Source organism: Chironomus tepperi, unplaced genomic scaffold (assembly GCF_022539635.2).
Source record: "Chironomus tepperi strain 1889 unplaced genomic scaffold, CSIRO-AGI_Ctep_v1 contig_479, whole genome shotgun sequence".
NCBI classification, from domain to species: domain Eukaryota; kingdom Metazoa; phylum Arthropoda; class Insecta; order Diptera; family Chironomidae; genus Chironomus; species Chironomus tepperi.
In genome coordinates this window covers 786,627-803,051 of record NW_027226601.1, presented here as the reverse complement: position 1 = coordinate 803,051, position 16,425 = coordinate 786,627, and the positions used below count along the sequence as shown (strand labels likewise).

The 16,425-nt window shown below is 33.0% G+C and overlaps 4 protein-coding genes across 5 annotated transcripts; 3 read left to right on the top strand and 1 right to left on the bottom strand.

The window, feature by feature from the left end:
* The first annotated feature begins 1,781 nt into the window (after window positions 1-1,781).
* Window positions 1,782-3,408, top strand: LOC139099673 (lipopolysaccharide-induced tumor necrosis factor-alpha factor homolog). 2 transcript variants are annotated; one of them, XM_070652198.1, is made up of 4 exons: window positions 1,782-1,880; window positions 2,642-2,773; window positions 2,838-3,057; window positions 3,132-3,408. In XM_070652198.1, exons 1-4 carry the CDS (start codon window positions 1,877-1,879, stop codon window positions 3,175-3,177), a joined length of 402 nt encoding a protein of 133 aa, XP_070508299.1. In that variant the 5' UTR covers window positions 1,782-1,876; the 3' UTR covers window positions 3,178-3,408. The 2 variants fall into 2 exon arrangements, with proteins under 2 accessions (XP_070508299.1, XP_070508298.1); XM_070652197.1 differs by having other exon boundaries at window positions 2,835-3,057.
* Window positions 3,376-4,349, top strand: LOC139099674 (lipopolysaccharide-induced tumor necrosis factor-alpha factor homolog). Its single transcript, XM_070652199.1, has 4 exons — window positions 3,376-3,509; window positions 3,572-3,718; window positions 3,920-4,124; window positions 4,189-4,349. The coding sequence occupies exons 1-4, from the start codon at window positions 3,506-3,508 to the stop codon at window positions 4,232-4,234; spliced, it is 402 nt and encodes a 133-aa protein (XP_070508300.1). The 5' UTR covers window positions 3,376-3,505; the 3' UTR covers window positions 4,235-4,349.
* Window positions 4,350-4,472: 123 nt separating this feature from the next.
* Window positions 4,473-7,866, top strand: LOC139099675 (uncharacterized). Its single transcript, XM_070652200.1, has 6 exons — window positions 4,473-5,450; window positions 5,508-5,566; window positions 5,633-5,753; window positions 6,346-6,368; window positions 6,434-6,493; window positions 6,658-7,866. The coding sequence occupies exons 1-6, from the start codon at window positions 4,532-4,534 to the stop codon at window positions 7,009-7,011; spliced, it is 1,536 nt and encodes a 511-aa protein (XP_070508301.1). The 5' UTR covers window positions 4,473-4,531; the 3' UTR covers window positions 7,012-7,866.
* LOC139099593 (putative fatty acyl-CoA reductase CG5065) lies at window positions 6,433-10,070 on the bottom strand. The gene is made up of 7 exons (XM_070652101.1): window positions 9,781-10,070; window positions 8,964-9,097; window positions 8,199-8,911; window positions 7,706-7,828; window positions 7,523-7,642; window positions 7,195-7,459; window positions 6,433-7,134 (listed from the first exon to the last, which is right to left on the bottom strand). The coding sequence occupies exons 1-7, from the start codon at window positions 9,845-9,847 to the stop codon at window positions 7,045-7,047; spliced, it is 1,512 nt and encodes a 503-aa protein (XP_070508202.1). The 5' UTR covers window positions 9,848-10,070; the 3' UTR covers window positions 6,433-7,044.
* Window positions 10,071-16,425: the final 6,355 nt, after the last annotated feature.

Here is a 16,425-nt window from a genome sequence, read left to right as displayed (position 1 = left end):
AAATTACTTAATTCGTTCCCATTTGCAAGATTTATTAAAAACTTAAAAAGTTGTTGATATTGATAATAGACTTAGCATGTTCACACATACAGAAGTAAAGAGTTTTATGAACTTTTTGATTGCCCTGAGAGATTAAATTTTATTAATCGTGATAATTGTTTTAAGTCTGGCTAATCATAGCTTTCTTGAACATGATAAAGAATTTAGTGGGGATTATGGAGCTTTTAAATGTTGATGCTAACATGATGTATTGCTAGGTAGTCCATCTACACTCTTAAGCAGTCTTTGACCATTTTTCAAGCCATTACTTACTTATTTACTGCTATCATGTTCCTATGTGGAGCTTAGGTTACAACAGCTTTTTCAAGCCGTGACACTCTTTGATTCAAAACTGTTTAACTGTACATCTTAGGGTCCTTTACGGCACATCAGTATGCCGTAGAAAGCATTGCGAGTGAACTGTTAAAACAAGTAATTAATTGAACATTAACTTGACTTTAACTGAAACGCAATTTTGACCACTTGGGCTAATTAGGCACTAATATCTTAATATATATTTTGGACTATCACTTTAATGCTTACACATGTAAAGCTTGGACAACATTTCCGCAAGACTCTAAACTTTTTCAAATCACTCGAGCGGCACAATGCATCGAATCGCATTTTTCGTCGTAAAAATTGATCGAAATATCTCGTCCCGAAAAGACAGGAAGCATAATCTTGAGAATGTTCACAAAACTGTGCATACTTAATTATGCTTACATCTCTATTGTACGCTCAATGGCTCTTAGGGCATCATAGTTTCGTCCTTACGATTACGGTTACTGTTCAGACTAAACATTCAAATTTTGAGTAAGAATTTTTAAATAATCTCAATTTCTACTTAATGTCAAAAATGAGCTATTCAAGCAACTCTTTATTCAAACTCAAATCACATACCTGGCATATACATACAATGCTGGACTTCTATTAAACACAAATCAGGATATTTATAAAAATATCAAATGTCTTAATTACTACTTTCAATTAATAGCTTTAGTATACAACTCAACCTAGGCAAACAAGTCAATAAGAAGTTTAAATCAATGAGACACAATGAGCCACACCTCCTACAAGCAAAAATAATAAGCAATAAAAATGAGTGAAAAAAAGAAAGATTAAATAACAGATTCTGCCGTTCATTTACTTCATACTTACCTGTATGTTATGTAAATCCATTTGCAGAAACTAAGTCAACAATTCATCTGCTTCAAGTGCTGGTCATAAAATGTGGAACGCAAACTGTCGTGTCAATTGCATGGATACTTTGCACTATATCTAAGACATTTGCCGCACATGGATTAATACTGATTGATGGCGATAATGAGATATAGAAGAATATGTTACATGGAGTGGCTTAGTGTGTAGGCTTTTCATACAAATTGCTGACCAGTGTGTGTTTTGATGTTGACATATCAAGTGCTGGTCATCTATTACTTTACAATAGACAGGACGATGAGTTTGTTTATATAATTTGTGCTGATTACTCAAGGAATATTACAGGATTATTAATTAGCAAAACATCAATAAATCACGATGTTTCCATGCAGGTCCTGATCCCCTGGAAATGATCTATTAATTTCTAATAAACATAATTAAAAGCATGTGACTAAATAAACATTCAGTATGTACAAAAATTACCTCTTATCATCTTCTATTTTACTTATAAATAAAGAAGGTCACACAGATGCGAATTGATGATTAATCTCTTAATTCACTGTCATTTATTTTGAATATTGTTCATGAGCTCTCGCAGATAAGTTTGAGATTTTGAACAGAACACATTGGACATTCAAGTTTTTCATCAGAATTGTGAAATATTTTAGACTGTAATAAAATGGGTTAGTAATTATTTTTACACCACACGACTAGCTGGATTGTTCCAGTATGAAATAATAATCAAATTTGATAATTTAATAATTCTTAAGAAAAAGTAATTAAGGAAGAGATTAAGATTATTTGGGGAATTTTTTGTAAATTGAAAATATTCAATCAACAAGATTAAAGTACCCAAAAATGTAGAATAAACACTGCAAAGTTGGCAGGAATCTATTTTGAAATCGAATTCAAAGAAGTCTGGACTCTTCGTTTTTGAAGTCCCGGAAGAAGAAAGTCCGGACTTCCCTGGAGTTACAATTTGATTAGAGTCCAATGGAATCCAACTCCCAGGGTCTTACCAACTCAGAAGCAATGTATTAATCAGGGGTATAGCTTGTAACAAATGCAAAAATTGTGCGAGTTTTGGATTTTTGGCTCGAAAATCCTTAGTAAACTGAAGTTTTTTTTGCAAAAGAAGGGAAGTAGAGGGTTAATAACTAAACCATTCTCTCCATCCTCCTGAATCCAGGTACCCCATGGTATCCATGCTTGCATGCAGAAGGCCAAGTCGGGCGTAGCTGGTTATAGTCGACTAAGATCAACTAAGTCGACTAAAGCCACCTTAATGAAATCAATCAAATTCGTTAATCGACTGAAGCCAGCTAAGTTTTAGCCGATTCTTAATCTGCTATATCCAGCTAAATACCCTTCGCTCTCTGCTAGCATGTCTTTAAATGATCACTTTTGCAGAATTACTTTAAAAACAATTCAAATTAAATTTCAGACCAAATTACACAAAGCGTTGCCATTCGTGACGAATCAAAGCCTCCATCATACAACAATGTTGTCAAAGCAATTCCAACTCAGTTGCATACTATACCAGTTGAACAAGAAACTAAGCCAAATAAGCCTACATGTAAGTCAGAAATTGCGATAAACTAAAATAAACCCCTACATAAAAAATATCATTCTAAAAGCAGCACCAGCAACAACAATTATCGTCCAGCAAATGCATCCACCATGTTATGGACCAGAATCACAAAATGTGACATGTCCATCATGCAAGTCACAGATAACAACAAAGGTCAAAGATAGAGTTTCATTTCGTACGCATGCAGCGGCATACTTGTTATGCTTAATAGGATGCTGGTCATGTTGTCTAATTCCATATTGTGTTAGCTCATGTCAAAATCAAATGCAGTAAGTGAAAGGGGGAATTTCCATTAAAAATCAATTTTTATTTATTAATTCTTTCGTCAACTTTTTTATTGCAGCATTTGTCCAAATTGTGATGCATATTTGGGTATTTATAAGAGCTGAAAATTTAATTAATCAAAATGAATTGTTTGGCAACTTTGGAATGGATAATTTAATTTCTACTGGCACCGACAACACCACATACACATATTAGAGACTTGCGGCAATAGACATATAGTATTTAGTACATAGAATATGGAAATTATGAATATGAGTATATTATTTTTTTCATACATACTTATAGCATCCTTATCAGTACGAAATAAAGTAACAGCTGAGAGTTGAACAAAGGAAGTGAATTTCTGTATTTTGTTTTATTCTGCATCAGTTTGAAATTATAGTCTGTGCAGTTAATACATTTAATTTTTAGAGAATCTATAAAAGCTGAAAAATGGGTAAGCAGCCTTGATGCCTTGATACACAAGCATCCAATAACTATTTATATCCTCCATCCAAGATAAAGGCAAGCAAAAGACGAAATTTAATGAATATGACCCTCCAGTCATGTATCCAACTACTTCCTACCTTCCACCACCTGCTTATAATCCCGACATGACACAACAGGCAGAACCACAAAAGATTTATACAGTATCTCATCAAACTGGTAAGTTCCTTAACTTTTTTGCTGACTCAGCAAATAAGATGCAGCCATGAACTGCGCATATTTAATTCCCATCGCTTAAATGTTACTTTAATGTCCTGACTGCAATGACATTTCTGCAAGATTATTAGGAAATAATTAAATTTGCAGACAATAAAGCCATTTGCAGACAGGCAATTTTAATCAATTATCTTCAAATTACAGGAGTGCAGACAGTCATGATTCAACAATCACCAATTACTTATGGACCAGACACAATTCCGATGAATTGTCCATGGTGTAAAGCAGACATTTCTACAGAAATCAAGAGCGTACCGACAACTAAAACTCATATCATAGCTGTGCTCCTTTTGAGCGTTTGTTGTTGCTTAATTCCCTACTTATGCAGTTCATGTCAGTCACAGCATCAGTAAGTGATTGATCTATAGATGATTATTCAGCAGATTTAATCATTATCTCATCTTTATTTGCAGTTATTGCCCTAATTGTAAGCGATTGTTAGGTTCCTATGATGGTTAGGCTGATGATGACGAATAATGGAAATTCCGCAGTTCCAAAATCATGTCTTATCAAAATTTTGTGTACGAAAACAAAAACATCGGAAATAAAAAGAGACTTATTAAGTTATTATTAATTCAATTTGCATAATTCCTACATCCATTCATGCTTAGAATGTATTTTTTCCATAAACGAGTCACAAAGTGCACTTGTGCATTTCACTGATGAAAGCTTGCAACATTGTATGAAAACCCTTAATTAAATGTACTTTATAAAAGTACCATCAATGACTCAAAACTCTTCAGTTTTCATTTGAAAATGAAACTTTACATTTACTTTCATGTGCTTAGTGCACTTACAGTGATTATTTTTAGTGCACGAATTAAAAATTCAAGTCCTAATGTCAGTGATATCTTACAGAAGATACAAAATGCTTCAAATGTTAAAGATTTAATGACAAACTTACAAAAGAACATAAAACGTGCAGCATCGATGGGAATTGTCATGGGAACTATAAAAACAGCTAGAAAAATGGAAACAAATATATTAACAATAATTCACGAGTTCATTAAGACCCTTCAAGGATCAAATATGCGTCAAGCAGTTGAAAAGTACCAAAAAATTGAAGACACAATTGAGCGAGATAAAAAGGCATTGGAAATTCTCACGAGTGCCATGAATGTTGCAATGGGTACTGAGACAATCAACGACTACCGACAAGCTCTACATAAAATGTCCAATAATCTTTCAAAGTCGGCCAAGTCACAGATCATACCAAAAGATAAGAAAGAGTTAATGAAGCAGGCACAAAATAATGTAAACAGTCATCTACAATTTTTACGTAAAACTATGAATGCGACAGTCCACGAAACAATTACTCATATGCAGCAGCCAAAGAAAAAGTCGGAAATCAGTTCCACACCGTCAACTATTACATCGTCATTGGATTCTCATGCAAAAGATATTTTTAAGCATGAGACATATAATTTGCCACTTTTGTACATTCGCATGCCCATTTGGCCAGTTCACCAAAGCAACTTAGAAAGTTTTTATCGCTTTCGTAGGCAGAACGACGATGATGCAACGGCCAATGCCATTGATGGTGATAGTCCAAATGAAAATGAAAAGGTCGACGGTGATAATGATGAGGATGAAGAATTTGGTGATGGACTTGACTCACCACTCGGTGGAGGTGGTCTTGCTGGATTAATTGCTGGTTTAAGTGGTGGTGAAGAAGGTTAGTAAGCTGTTGAATAATTAGATTCATTAATTCCTCAATGGATATAATTTTTAGGGTCAGACGTCGGTGCTCTTGTCGGAGCTTTATCTGGAGTTGTTACTAACTTATTTGGCGTAAATAATTTGATTTTCATTACTCAGTGAACTTTCTTAATAATCATAAATTATGTAATTTGACAGCCAAATGGATTAGATGTGCCATCATTGATTAGCACAGGCACATCACTTCTCGCTGGATTATTGGGTGGTGATGAGAATTTTGGAAAAGTTCTCGCTACATATCTTGGAATTGCAGTTGAAGGTTGAATAATTTATTTTAAATTTCTAATTTTTTAGCGCATTTTTGAAAAAGGGCAGCTTGATATTACACTTTGGGAGTAGACAAAAATAAAGTGGAACTAGAAATCAACTGGATATTAACTCGACATTGACTAGTTCTGATGTTTGTGCACTCGGGCTTTGTTCGGTCGGCTGGCTGGTTGAATCAGTCGTGAAATCTCGACATTTATACATCGTTGCTTGCTCTAGTTTGAAGCATCAGCTCTGTGCTATAGAAATATTACGTATCGATTAGTCTGGAAGCACAAAGCCATATCTAAACAAGTTAATTAATGGTTTTTCATTTCATAAACAACGAAGTATTTTAAAGCGTTGCTTCAATCCATAAAGAAATTTGAATTTGCAAAATCCGTTTAAATCATAAAATTCCTTCATCTTAATGAAAGTGACTTGAATCCTAGTGGACCTGACTTTATGGGCACTAATGTGACTAGGAATTTTTTGGATCTTGGTTGATAATCAGGGAAACTGATTTTCACTCCCACAAAAATGCGCTTTATTCACTCAATTAAGTCAAGTATTTTGTAATATTTTAACATTAATTATATTTTTAGGGCTCTCGGGAGGTGGAGGTGCTGTAAGTAACAATAATGAAATATTTAAAAACCAATAATAAATACAGTTTTTTTTTTTAATTTCAAGGACAACAACGGAGCATTTTTCGGTAACTTTGTCGGAACATTATTTGCTCAATTAAGTGCGGTAATTACATTTCTTTATTCCATAAACATTTTTTAAGTTTTCATCTCAATTATCGTAATTGATTTTTCGATGATCTGTAAACAAAAAATTACACTTTTTCAAGGACCTTCCACATATTTTATGTCTAACTAAGCATATTAAATTTGAGAAATTTGTCTTTGTAGGATCCAGAAGAAGACGACGCTCCACCAAAGCCAAAGATATTCTTTGAGAACTTTTTGAAAGGATTCGATCAGACTAAACAGAAGCGCGGAACTAATGAGCCATCAAGCCATAGGAATTACATATTTGAGTTTCTATCCAACATCATCAGTTCCGTTGTTGGCGGCATCACAAATTTGATATTAAATTCATCACTTGGATCATCTGGTGGCAGTTCTCAAGGTGCTGCAGATCTTTCAGCTGGAAGTTCACAAGGATCACATGCAGGGTCAGCATATGCATCACAACAATCATCAATGAGTAGCATGAAATCGCCAATGCATGGGAAACCAAAATCACATGTTAGTAGAAATTAGGAATTGTTAAGTTCTGTTATAGTCAGCATGAAGTTATGAAAATATTGACAAAATTATGGAAAATAGTCCATAAAGTATAGCACCAAGAATTATCAACTTCAGCAGTCTGTCAATGATAAATAGCTAGAAAATAAGAAGCACACATCAATGTCAATCACTTTACGGATGTTTAAATGCTCTTACGATCTTCATCGTCGTTCTTCCATTCCTAAAATCTTCATATTTACTTCCGTCACGTAGTAAATACATGTGACCACCTAAGAGACAATCTTCCATATATTTCTCAATATCAATTCCATCTGACGATACTTTATACTTCATCAGCTCATATTCATTCATTCTCGATCGTATTTGAATGACATTCGAATTGTCAAAAGTCCATTGATTGTTTGCAAATATTTCGATGGTTTTGATTCCTTTTGATATTTTTTTGTGTACTCGCCAGAGGCTGAAAATGTATTTTTAATCAATTTATGTTAAAAACTTAATATATAGCAATAAAATAATTTACAATGGTTTAATTTTGACACAAAAGAGCACAGAATCAATTATAGCGGCTGGTATCCAATGGTAGAATAGACATCTCGTTTTGTGTAGCCATCGATACTTTGTCAATGTTAGATTTGGAAACCTATTAATAGACAGAAATGTTTTACAGAAATAAGAATAACAGCAATCAATGCGGAAATCTTACCACAATGCCTGACTCATTGGGTATTTGTCGATACAAATTGTTAAGCCTTTTGCTAAAATTTGTCCCCATGACATAACAATCTCATTTGATGTTGTAAAGTTAAAGATGTATTTATCTTGATTCCTGTCAAAATAGATGTTTTTAATTAGTAAGTTGAATAGTTATTTAAGTTTTGTGATAAAGGCGCATTTTTTGGATTTTGGACAACTTTTAACTTTTACTCAACCGCAATTTTTGGCTCTTAAGTACAAGACATCCCGAGTAACACATCATGAACATGATGATCATAACTCGATCGACACAAACTGTTCATGACAATCAATAGATTGCCAATTTAAGGTTAGAAGCTAAGAAGCTATCGTTTGACTGTCAAGTGGCTGTCAACCAAATGCCATAAAAAACTTGTACCGATCGAGTATCACATGCCGCAACAAAACATACATTGCAACCCAAAAAATCCTAAAAAATCAGCAAATCATCAACAAACACTTACTTCAACGACAGATAATTCCATGTACACATCATCATCCCATGTATCGCAACATCCACCGGTATAAAGTCACCATAATATTTGTCATTACAATGTATACTGCGTATCACACCTTTACCAATTCCAATCAGTAATCCACCAAGTCCATTATAATCATTAACCCAACCAGGTTTTGGATCAGACAATGTTGGCGTGATTATTGACGGACGTACGATCATAACAGGTAATTTATGAGTCTCAAGTGCTTCGACAACAATTACCTCAGCAAGTGATTTCGTAAGCACATAAGTGTTTGGTATGAATTTGTTCAAATATTCATTTTTAATGAGTTCTGCTTCATTTTCCGTTAATCGATCAACAATGCTCATTAACTCATGTGGATTCACTGATGATGGATAAGGTATTTCAAGTAAATTTGATTCATGTAAATGACAATACGCTGTAGATATATGACAAAATAATTTTATGTTTCTACATTCACGAGCAAGCTTAATCATCTCTGATGTTCCACGTAAATTGAGATTTATTGCTGTCTTCAATTTCTCATCAAATCTTGTCGTAGCCGCAAAATGAAAAATCATTGTCAATTTTTCACAAAGTTTCTTTCTAATTTCAGCATCAATTCCTAATTCTTCCATCGAGCAATCACCATCAACTACTGTAATTTTTGTTATAAGTTCCACATAATTTCTGCTCTGTCGTAATGTGTCAAACAGCTATAAGGACAAGGTATTATTGTTTGTATTGTGAAAGAATTGAAATGCATACCAAATTGTCCAAAAGTTCAACGAGTCTCTCTTTTGATGCCTTTCCTCTTTTTGGTCTGATTAGGATGTACACTTTTGCTACTTTTGTTGCTCGCAAGAGTCGCTCGAGAAATGCTTTACCCATGAATCCAGTTGCTAAGGATGAGAGTAAATGTTGAGAATATATCGGAAGCAATTAGACATTATCAAGAATAACTTTCCAGAGTGAACATAAAACTGTTAGAATTAGTCATCAACTAGATATTAGCTTGCCTTTGACTAGTTCTAATGTCCACTCGGGCTTATAGTTTGAATGAGATTCTTATTATGGACTTTCAACGGTACATCATTGGAAGTGCAGTAGTAAGCAGGAGATACAGAAAAATGTATAACTTATGTATAGTACTTTGTCATATGTTCGTTTAGCCTGAGAAAGCTCAATGTTTGGAGCATGCGACTCGAAATCGTAGGACCTGGGTTTGTGTCCCACTCGGGATCCGCTATTCCAAATTGCATTTCTCATGTCATGTCAACAGATTTGAAGATATTTCACTGCACCAAAACATTTATGACAAAAATACAGCACTAATTGACAATGTATCAACCAGGAAGGTATGATTAGGCACTTTTGCATCAGAATTGGAAGGATCATCCAAAACTGCAAGCTTGTCCAGCCTTAATTTAAACGAGCTATCATGACGAAGATTGCAGACCAGACAATGCAAACTTGCAGTTCTTGGTCATTCCACTACAAAATTGTCATTTGCCAATTCACTTCACATTATATTGTAAGCCTAATAATTAAGCTATGTGAAAAAGAATCAATTCTAATTCCTTACCTCCAGTAACAAATACATGATGACCTTCAAAAACCCGTGAAATTCTATCCTCATTGTTGTTCTCCATGTTGCAAAAATATTTATACCTAACAACAAGCCAAGAACGTAAACAAAACTTCAAAAAAATAAATAAATAAAAAAAGTTATGAGCTCTTTACTCCTCAATGTGATTCTAACAATTAAGCAAATTTTCTAAACTGTTCGCAACTATAAAATACAAAAGAGCTTTGCAAACTGGAATGCCACAAGTGCCCTCATCTCAAATTTGGTGAGAAAAAAGTCGTGAAGAATCATTTACGACGTCTTTTTTGTGTTTTGTCTTGGAAGGGCCATTTTGAAGGTTTTATTTCATATTTTTTTACGTCTTTGTCTGATCACATCGAATGACTGATTAAGTAGCTACTCTTGTAACTTAAACTAACTGTTATTGCACAGACTAATCAGTTGTTTAATTAAAATACTGCGTAACTCACAATATGCGGTCATTCATTCATCACTTTTTTCTCGTAATTCTATTAATGAATGCATCATTTCTTTGAATAAATGAATAGATTATAAGATCAGACGATGGAGATTACTGTTTATTTAATGCTTCGGAGGAAACGACTGTATGAATTTTATTATCACATTTTGGGGGCTATTAACAGCTGTATGATTTATATTGTGGGAATTTTTCACTTAAAATTTCCTTGCATTTTATGAATGCTGTAAAACATAATGATGAGACCTTGCAAGGTTAAGTTGTAAAGATTGACACCTTTAAGTAGGTCAATTACTTGCAATGACCAGCATTACTCTGTTAACTGTACTATAGAATTCCATTATGAATTTTGATAAGTTTGGAATGAAACACTGGAAAGTTGAACCTTAATTTTTCATTCCAAAAGAGAAACATTTTTGAGCATTTTAAGACTCTTAAGCCTCTTGTCAAAACTTGTTTACAAAAGTAACACAACAGTAACAGAACCACTGTAAGAAGTTAATAACAAACAAACTGTCATTAGAATTACATTTGTACTATAGACATAAGATTAATTATAAAGGCAGAGTGGAATCGATGGTGACGAGTCATATAAAGGCGTATCTGCCAGTGTCAGAGTAAAGGTTCTGTGCCCAAATAGTTAAGCAGAAGCTGTGTCATTATCTTGTGAGCAAATTAGTTCGATTCCCACGAGAAACCCAACGTTCAATCATTATATAGAGTGATGTGGATATGACAACGATTCGCACAATGCTTACGCAATTACACCAGAAGTATTATGGTCCAAATATTGACCAAACAGCAGTAGTGCATGATTAATTAAATGATATTTTAGCACTCGTACTTACTCGGGTACATGCCTTTGAATGACAAATACTAGAACAGCAGTGCGTGGTCATACGGAGGGTATCACAGCGTCGCCGTTTAACGGTAAGACTCACAGATGACTCATAACACTGACAACACCGTAAAGGCTCATATCGACCAATTTTTACTGCGAAAAATTCGGTTTTCCAAATTGAATAGCTCGGGATATTTAAATAGCAATCAAAATAATCTGCAGATTTTATCAAACATCCAAGAATGCTTATTAAGTGCCATAAAGAAACCAGCAATCATAGCCTAAAGACGAATGTTTCATCATTTAACTCGAAATACCAACCAACGACCTTTTTCAATAACACACAATTTCTTCATAATTAATATCGTCTTAAATCAATTTAAGATACAATTAACATGTACATCATGCATGCATTCAACATCCCCAAACAGCAAGAAATCAAAACATTTATGTACATACCTGTTGGTATTTACTTAAAGCTGAAATAATCAATCAGTTAACAACATAAATTATTGATTGATGTCCTTTAATGGTGTTATGATTGCAGCATACTTTTGCGAGTCACTTTAAGCGTTGAAATTATTTTTTCAGCACCAATGAGTTCCAAAAAATAAATCATTTAAAGTCATTTTTCATAGATCATGACGTATGAATCAGAGAACAATGTATAAAGCTCATGCGTAGATTGAAACCATCTAAATGTTAAATGTGGTGTTGAGGATATAATTGATTTTATCATTGATACTGCTCATGCTGATTTACTTCACATGCTGTATGAGCTGAAAGTTATGAGATATGATGGAATAATTGGTGTATTGGGTCGTTAATAAGTTACAGACATGAAACAAATAGGATATTAGGGTTAGATTCCCATTTTGACACATGATTCTCGGGTATGATCTATCAAATCTATGCATGTCAATCCAAATCACCTCAAAAATTTTCCCAAAAAGTGAATAAGAGTCAATGTCGTCTCCTTTATTGCCAATCTCCGTAGTTCCTGTCATAGTCTAGACAAATTACAAGACAAATCTTTAAGAATCTTGTTTACAGCTGTCAAAAATACCGAAAATCATCAATTCAAATGTTCTGCGTCAGAACAAAAATAATAAATTTCCAGGCACCGAGACTTTGTGACTCCAAAACATTTTTTCAATTCAAAGAAGAACATTGATTCATTATTAATAAATCGTCAGCCAAGTGTACACTAGAGAAATAATATGCCAAAAATAATTATGTAATTTAATAGAAGAAGCTGCTATATGTCATGCATAATGACATTGAGCACATCTTTGACATTTTGCTGAAAATCCAATTAAAACTTTCACAAAATTGGGCAAATTTAATAGACGATCCATTATTTGTCTTTAATGAAATGTTCATAAATTGCAATGCTTAAGTCTCGTCTATTAACCTAAATATTCATTGATTGCAATATGTTCATTACCAAATAATAGACCCAGGCAGCACAATGCTATGAACCGCATTTTCAATTGTAAATGGCCATAATGGTGTCACCTAGCTCAACGTGTGGACGGAGAATTTGTACAAACTATGTGACATAGCCAGCCACAGAGTCAGATGGTAAGCCTTTGGTTGTAACATGTGCTGTTCGGGAAAGATGCTTGAGTTTTTGATGAATTTACGGCAATAAATAACAAATTGATGCTACATCCTAAACTAAATATGCAAAATTGCCAATCGAGGAAGTTTTGATGCTTCACTAAATGGCAGTAAACCAATAAAAATGCAGTTTGATTAATTTTATTTAATATTTCTTTATTTTTCACTTCTCATAGGTTCTCATTTATTCTGGGCAGATATTTATTTAATTTATTTATTCATTTAAACTGTCTTCATATTAATATCATTATATATTATTTAAAATTTCATCATTTTCTAATCTTTGCATTCCTTTAAATTTTTTTTTTTAAATACATTTTTAACATTTCTTATGCTCTTATGATTAATGATAATATGTTTGATGAAATTAGTTTAAATGTCGAAATGGGGTTGGGTTGAAGATTTTGTTAGTTGAGTTGGTCGTTGACCCAATGAGCATGCTTACTAGGTACCGTAAGATGGTCATTAAGCATGTGCTTGTATGTCAGGGCTAGCTGTCAAATCCTAGCGAGCAAGGAGCGTGCTTTCAAGAGCAGAGCAAGCTGAGTGCAACGCTCAATAGCATGCTCATCTAGTACATTTAAGATGGCCATGCTCTTGGCCTGTTAGGGAACGTCGGATTCTGGATGTCGATCTTAATGCCAGTGTAGATAATTTTTGGTCATCTGAATTAACAATTGCATTAACACTCAAGTAATTTCTACTTTCTAATCAACAGAATCAAACTTACAAGCTCAATAGAATGTCATCAACAAGTTATTGCTATCCAGCAGTTTGATTTATCCGGTCTTGTTAGGCTATAAATCACAATAATAAATAACAAGACAATTGTCTACGTGTTTAACTCCATTAAAACTGCTCTAGTTCATGACTTGAACTTAAAAAAAAATCTTTTCTTTCGTGCACTTGGTCACTTCCTTTAACTTGTTAATTCATTGCATGGTCACAACTATTTATAAATTCTACAATTAAAATCGTGACTCTAAATCAATTCTCAACTAACAAAATCTTACAATTCACCATGATTTTGAGCTTAAGAGCTTTCCAATTTTAACTCAAATAGCATTTTTTTTAGTTCCATTCTCTAGCAGCGCATTGATCATGAGTCATTTACTCATTTTATTCCTTTTTTTTTTTGTTAAACAATTAAATATGTATGCATTATCATTTATTGCAATGTTTCTTAGTGTTTTACTCGATACACCACGCGAACCGCTCCTTAATAAATTAGATCACGTAATCACACAACATAAGACATTCATAAATTTCAAAATTTTAGTTTTTTTGGTAAATACTTTACGTGATTAAATGTCGATTATTATTCCTTTTTTTTTAAGTTATTAACATTAAGAAATTAAATATATTTTTGTTTAATTATAGTATAATTATAATGTGAATGCATTTATATATAGATCATGTATATGTACTCTCTTAAATATTCTCATTATTCTTATGTCTTGCAATGATTTTAAATTTATATCTTGTAGGTAATTTAATGATAATAAATATGACGATGATTCATCTTGTTTCTCGTATTTTCTTTAACGATTATTATTGCATTTATTTTCTATTTTTTTATGGAGCTAAAAATTACAGTCACAAAATCAACAGCATTTTATCATAATAACTTCTTTTTTTTTGTTTCATTCACAATAGATTTATTCTCTTTTTTTTTTTAATTCATAAATTGAACAACAAAAGGAAAAACATTTCTCATTTTATATGGTGATTTGCGGATTTTTGGGTTTGGGTTTTGTTGATCTGGTGCAGCGAATGCTGTCGGAATTTAGAAAATATTGAGAATTTCAGCAAAATTTCTACTAACATAACCTCAAATCTGATCCAAACCTTAAAAGATATGAATAGATCAAAGGTATACCTAAGTGTCCATATAAGGTGTATCTAGGGTAGCTTAGGTCCTTATTTAGATTCATACTTAATGTAAAGCTGATTTTTAATTAGGGATAGTTCTAGTTATCATATGTAACATAGATATATCCAGAATAGACTAGACTACGATAAGTCGGTCTTATGACTAGTAATAAACTTGACATTTGTGGTACTTTCCATATAATCTGAGGTTAATAACAAGACGTAAGTTCCGCTCTCAAAATAATTAAATCACGCTTAATCTCATATAAATTAAAGAGCAAATCTCACATATTTAGTACCCAATTTCCGTGTCATAATCCTGTCACTAAATCCTCACTAGATCTAGACAAATTTTCCTCATATTGCTGTAATCCTTCAATACTTCCAAAACCTCAACAACATCCTCTCCAAACCAACATTAATTTTTCCTTTATTTTAATTTTATCACATCAACAACAAAATACTGATAAATTGTGTGAATTAGGATCGAGATAAGAATTAGAATAATAATATTACGAGATTATCGCTAGTATTTATTGTCAAAACTAATTTTGTTATAAGTAGCGAACTTTTTCATCATCGTAGAATTCCATCGACATTCATAAACATCTACAAATAAATATTATTCCATCGTTAATCGCCGTTCGTAATGTGTTTAGAGATATAATAATATTAAATAAAGCAGGGTGGTTAGGTATATAGGTAGGGTCATGTGGGGTTTCCCGAAGTCTCGGTATCAACGAGTTTTCGAGATCAAGATCGACACCGAGACCGAGAATATAAGGGAATTCTTTGAAGCTTTGAAACCGGATCTGAGTCCGACTAAGTCTCTGTCTAGAGGACTGAAACATACTAAGTCTCGGTCTGGGTACCTCTCTATAGGACCCCTAAGGTATAAGGTATATAAAGCAATTAAGATCGCGGATTGTGTTACTTTATAAATAAATTGCTTTCCTGAACAATAAATTTAAATTTCCTATGTAAATTAGTATTTTTTTCTAGATTCCATGCAGAACACGGAACTGTCAATGATTCTTAGTTTTTTAGCAACAAAATTTATGTTTTGATTGGAATTACTTTAACTACTCTCATAAGATAACTTAATAACCGTAAATATATCTTGGGTATGTCTTAGAGTTTGAGGACTTCTTCTCATCACATCTCTAAGATTAATCGTCGAGTTTGTGTTCCATTAAATTTGGTTACATGAATTTTTAAATAAATTACGTCAATTAGCCTTTTACAATCTTACTGCTCACAAAATAATTCAATCAATTTTAATTAACCAAGCCTAACAAACCACAGACTCATTATTTTCATATCACGCACAATTTTCTTTTCATGATGATGCTTATGATTTTTTTTACTGAATTATTCTTTTATAGTATAGGTAATGTTATGTATTACTATTGCAAAAAGGCGATTCTAACTAATAAAATTTTTATCGTGTGACGTAGGATGTGGATCAGTGGTGGGCAACCTTTATTATTCGGGACACACTTTTTAGTAGACCTCAACCGAAATTACACACTGCCGTGTACAGTTCATAGCATATCCATCAATTTTTAGTTTACCGCGTCACACAGGTTGTCCACCACTGGAGTAGATGAAGATTAAATTTTTGAATATTCTAATACTTTAAATTTTTTAAATACTTTTTTTGAGTGTCATATTTCAAAAAATTTTCGAGTTCAGGTGCTGCTCGTAATATGAAGCTATCACAATGAAATTCTAGAGCACACCTGTGATCTTCCCACTCAATGACATTTTTTTGATAAAGGAAAATTTCAAATCAATTTTTTAAAAGTACTCGATTTCAAGCATTAGA

Coding starts and splice junctions, on each gene's coding strand:
- LOC139099673 (XM_070652197.1), top strand. Junction 2,774..2,834: donor TAAGCCAAATAAGCCTACAT/GTAAGTCAGAAA, acceptor TCATTCTAAAAG/CAGCACCAGCAACAACAATT. Junction 3,058..3,131: donor TCATGTCAAAATCAAATGCA/GTAAGTGAAAGG, acceptor TTTTTATTGCAG/CATTTGTCCAAATTGTGATG.
- LOC139099674 (XM_070652199.1), top strand. Junction 3,719..3,919: donor TACAGTATCTCATCAAACTG/GTAAGTTCCTTA, acceptor TTCAAATTACAG/GAGTGCAGACAGTCATGATT. Junction 4,125..4,188: donor TCATGTCAGTCACAGCATCA/GTAAGTGATTGA, acceptor CTTTATTTGCAG/TTATTGCCCTAATTGTAAGC.
- LOC139099675 (XM_070652200.1), top strand. CDS start 4,532: ATGAAACTTTACATTTACTTTCATGTGCTTAGTGCACTTACAGTGATT. Junction 5,451..5,507: donor TTTAAGTGGTGGTGAAGAAG/GTTAGTAAGCTG, acceptor TATAATTTTTAG/GGTCAGACGTCGGTGCTCTT. Junction 6,494..6,657: donor TATTTGCTCAATTAAGTGCG/GTAATTACATTT, acceptor TTGTCTTTGTAG/GATCCAGAAGAAGACGACGC.
- LOC139099593 (XM_070652101.1), bottom strand. CDS start 9,847: ATGGAGAACAACAATGAGGATAGAATTTCACGGGTTTTTGAAGGTCAT. Junction 7,643..7,705: donor CCAATGAGTCAGGCATTGTG/GTAAGATTTCCG, acceptor GTCTATTAATAG/GTTTCCAAATCTAACATTGA. Junction 7,135..7,194: donor GAAGAACGACGATGAAGATC/GTAAGAGCATTT, acceptor CTTATTTTCTAG/CTATTTATCATTGACAGACT.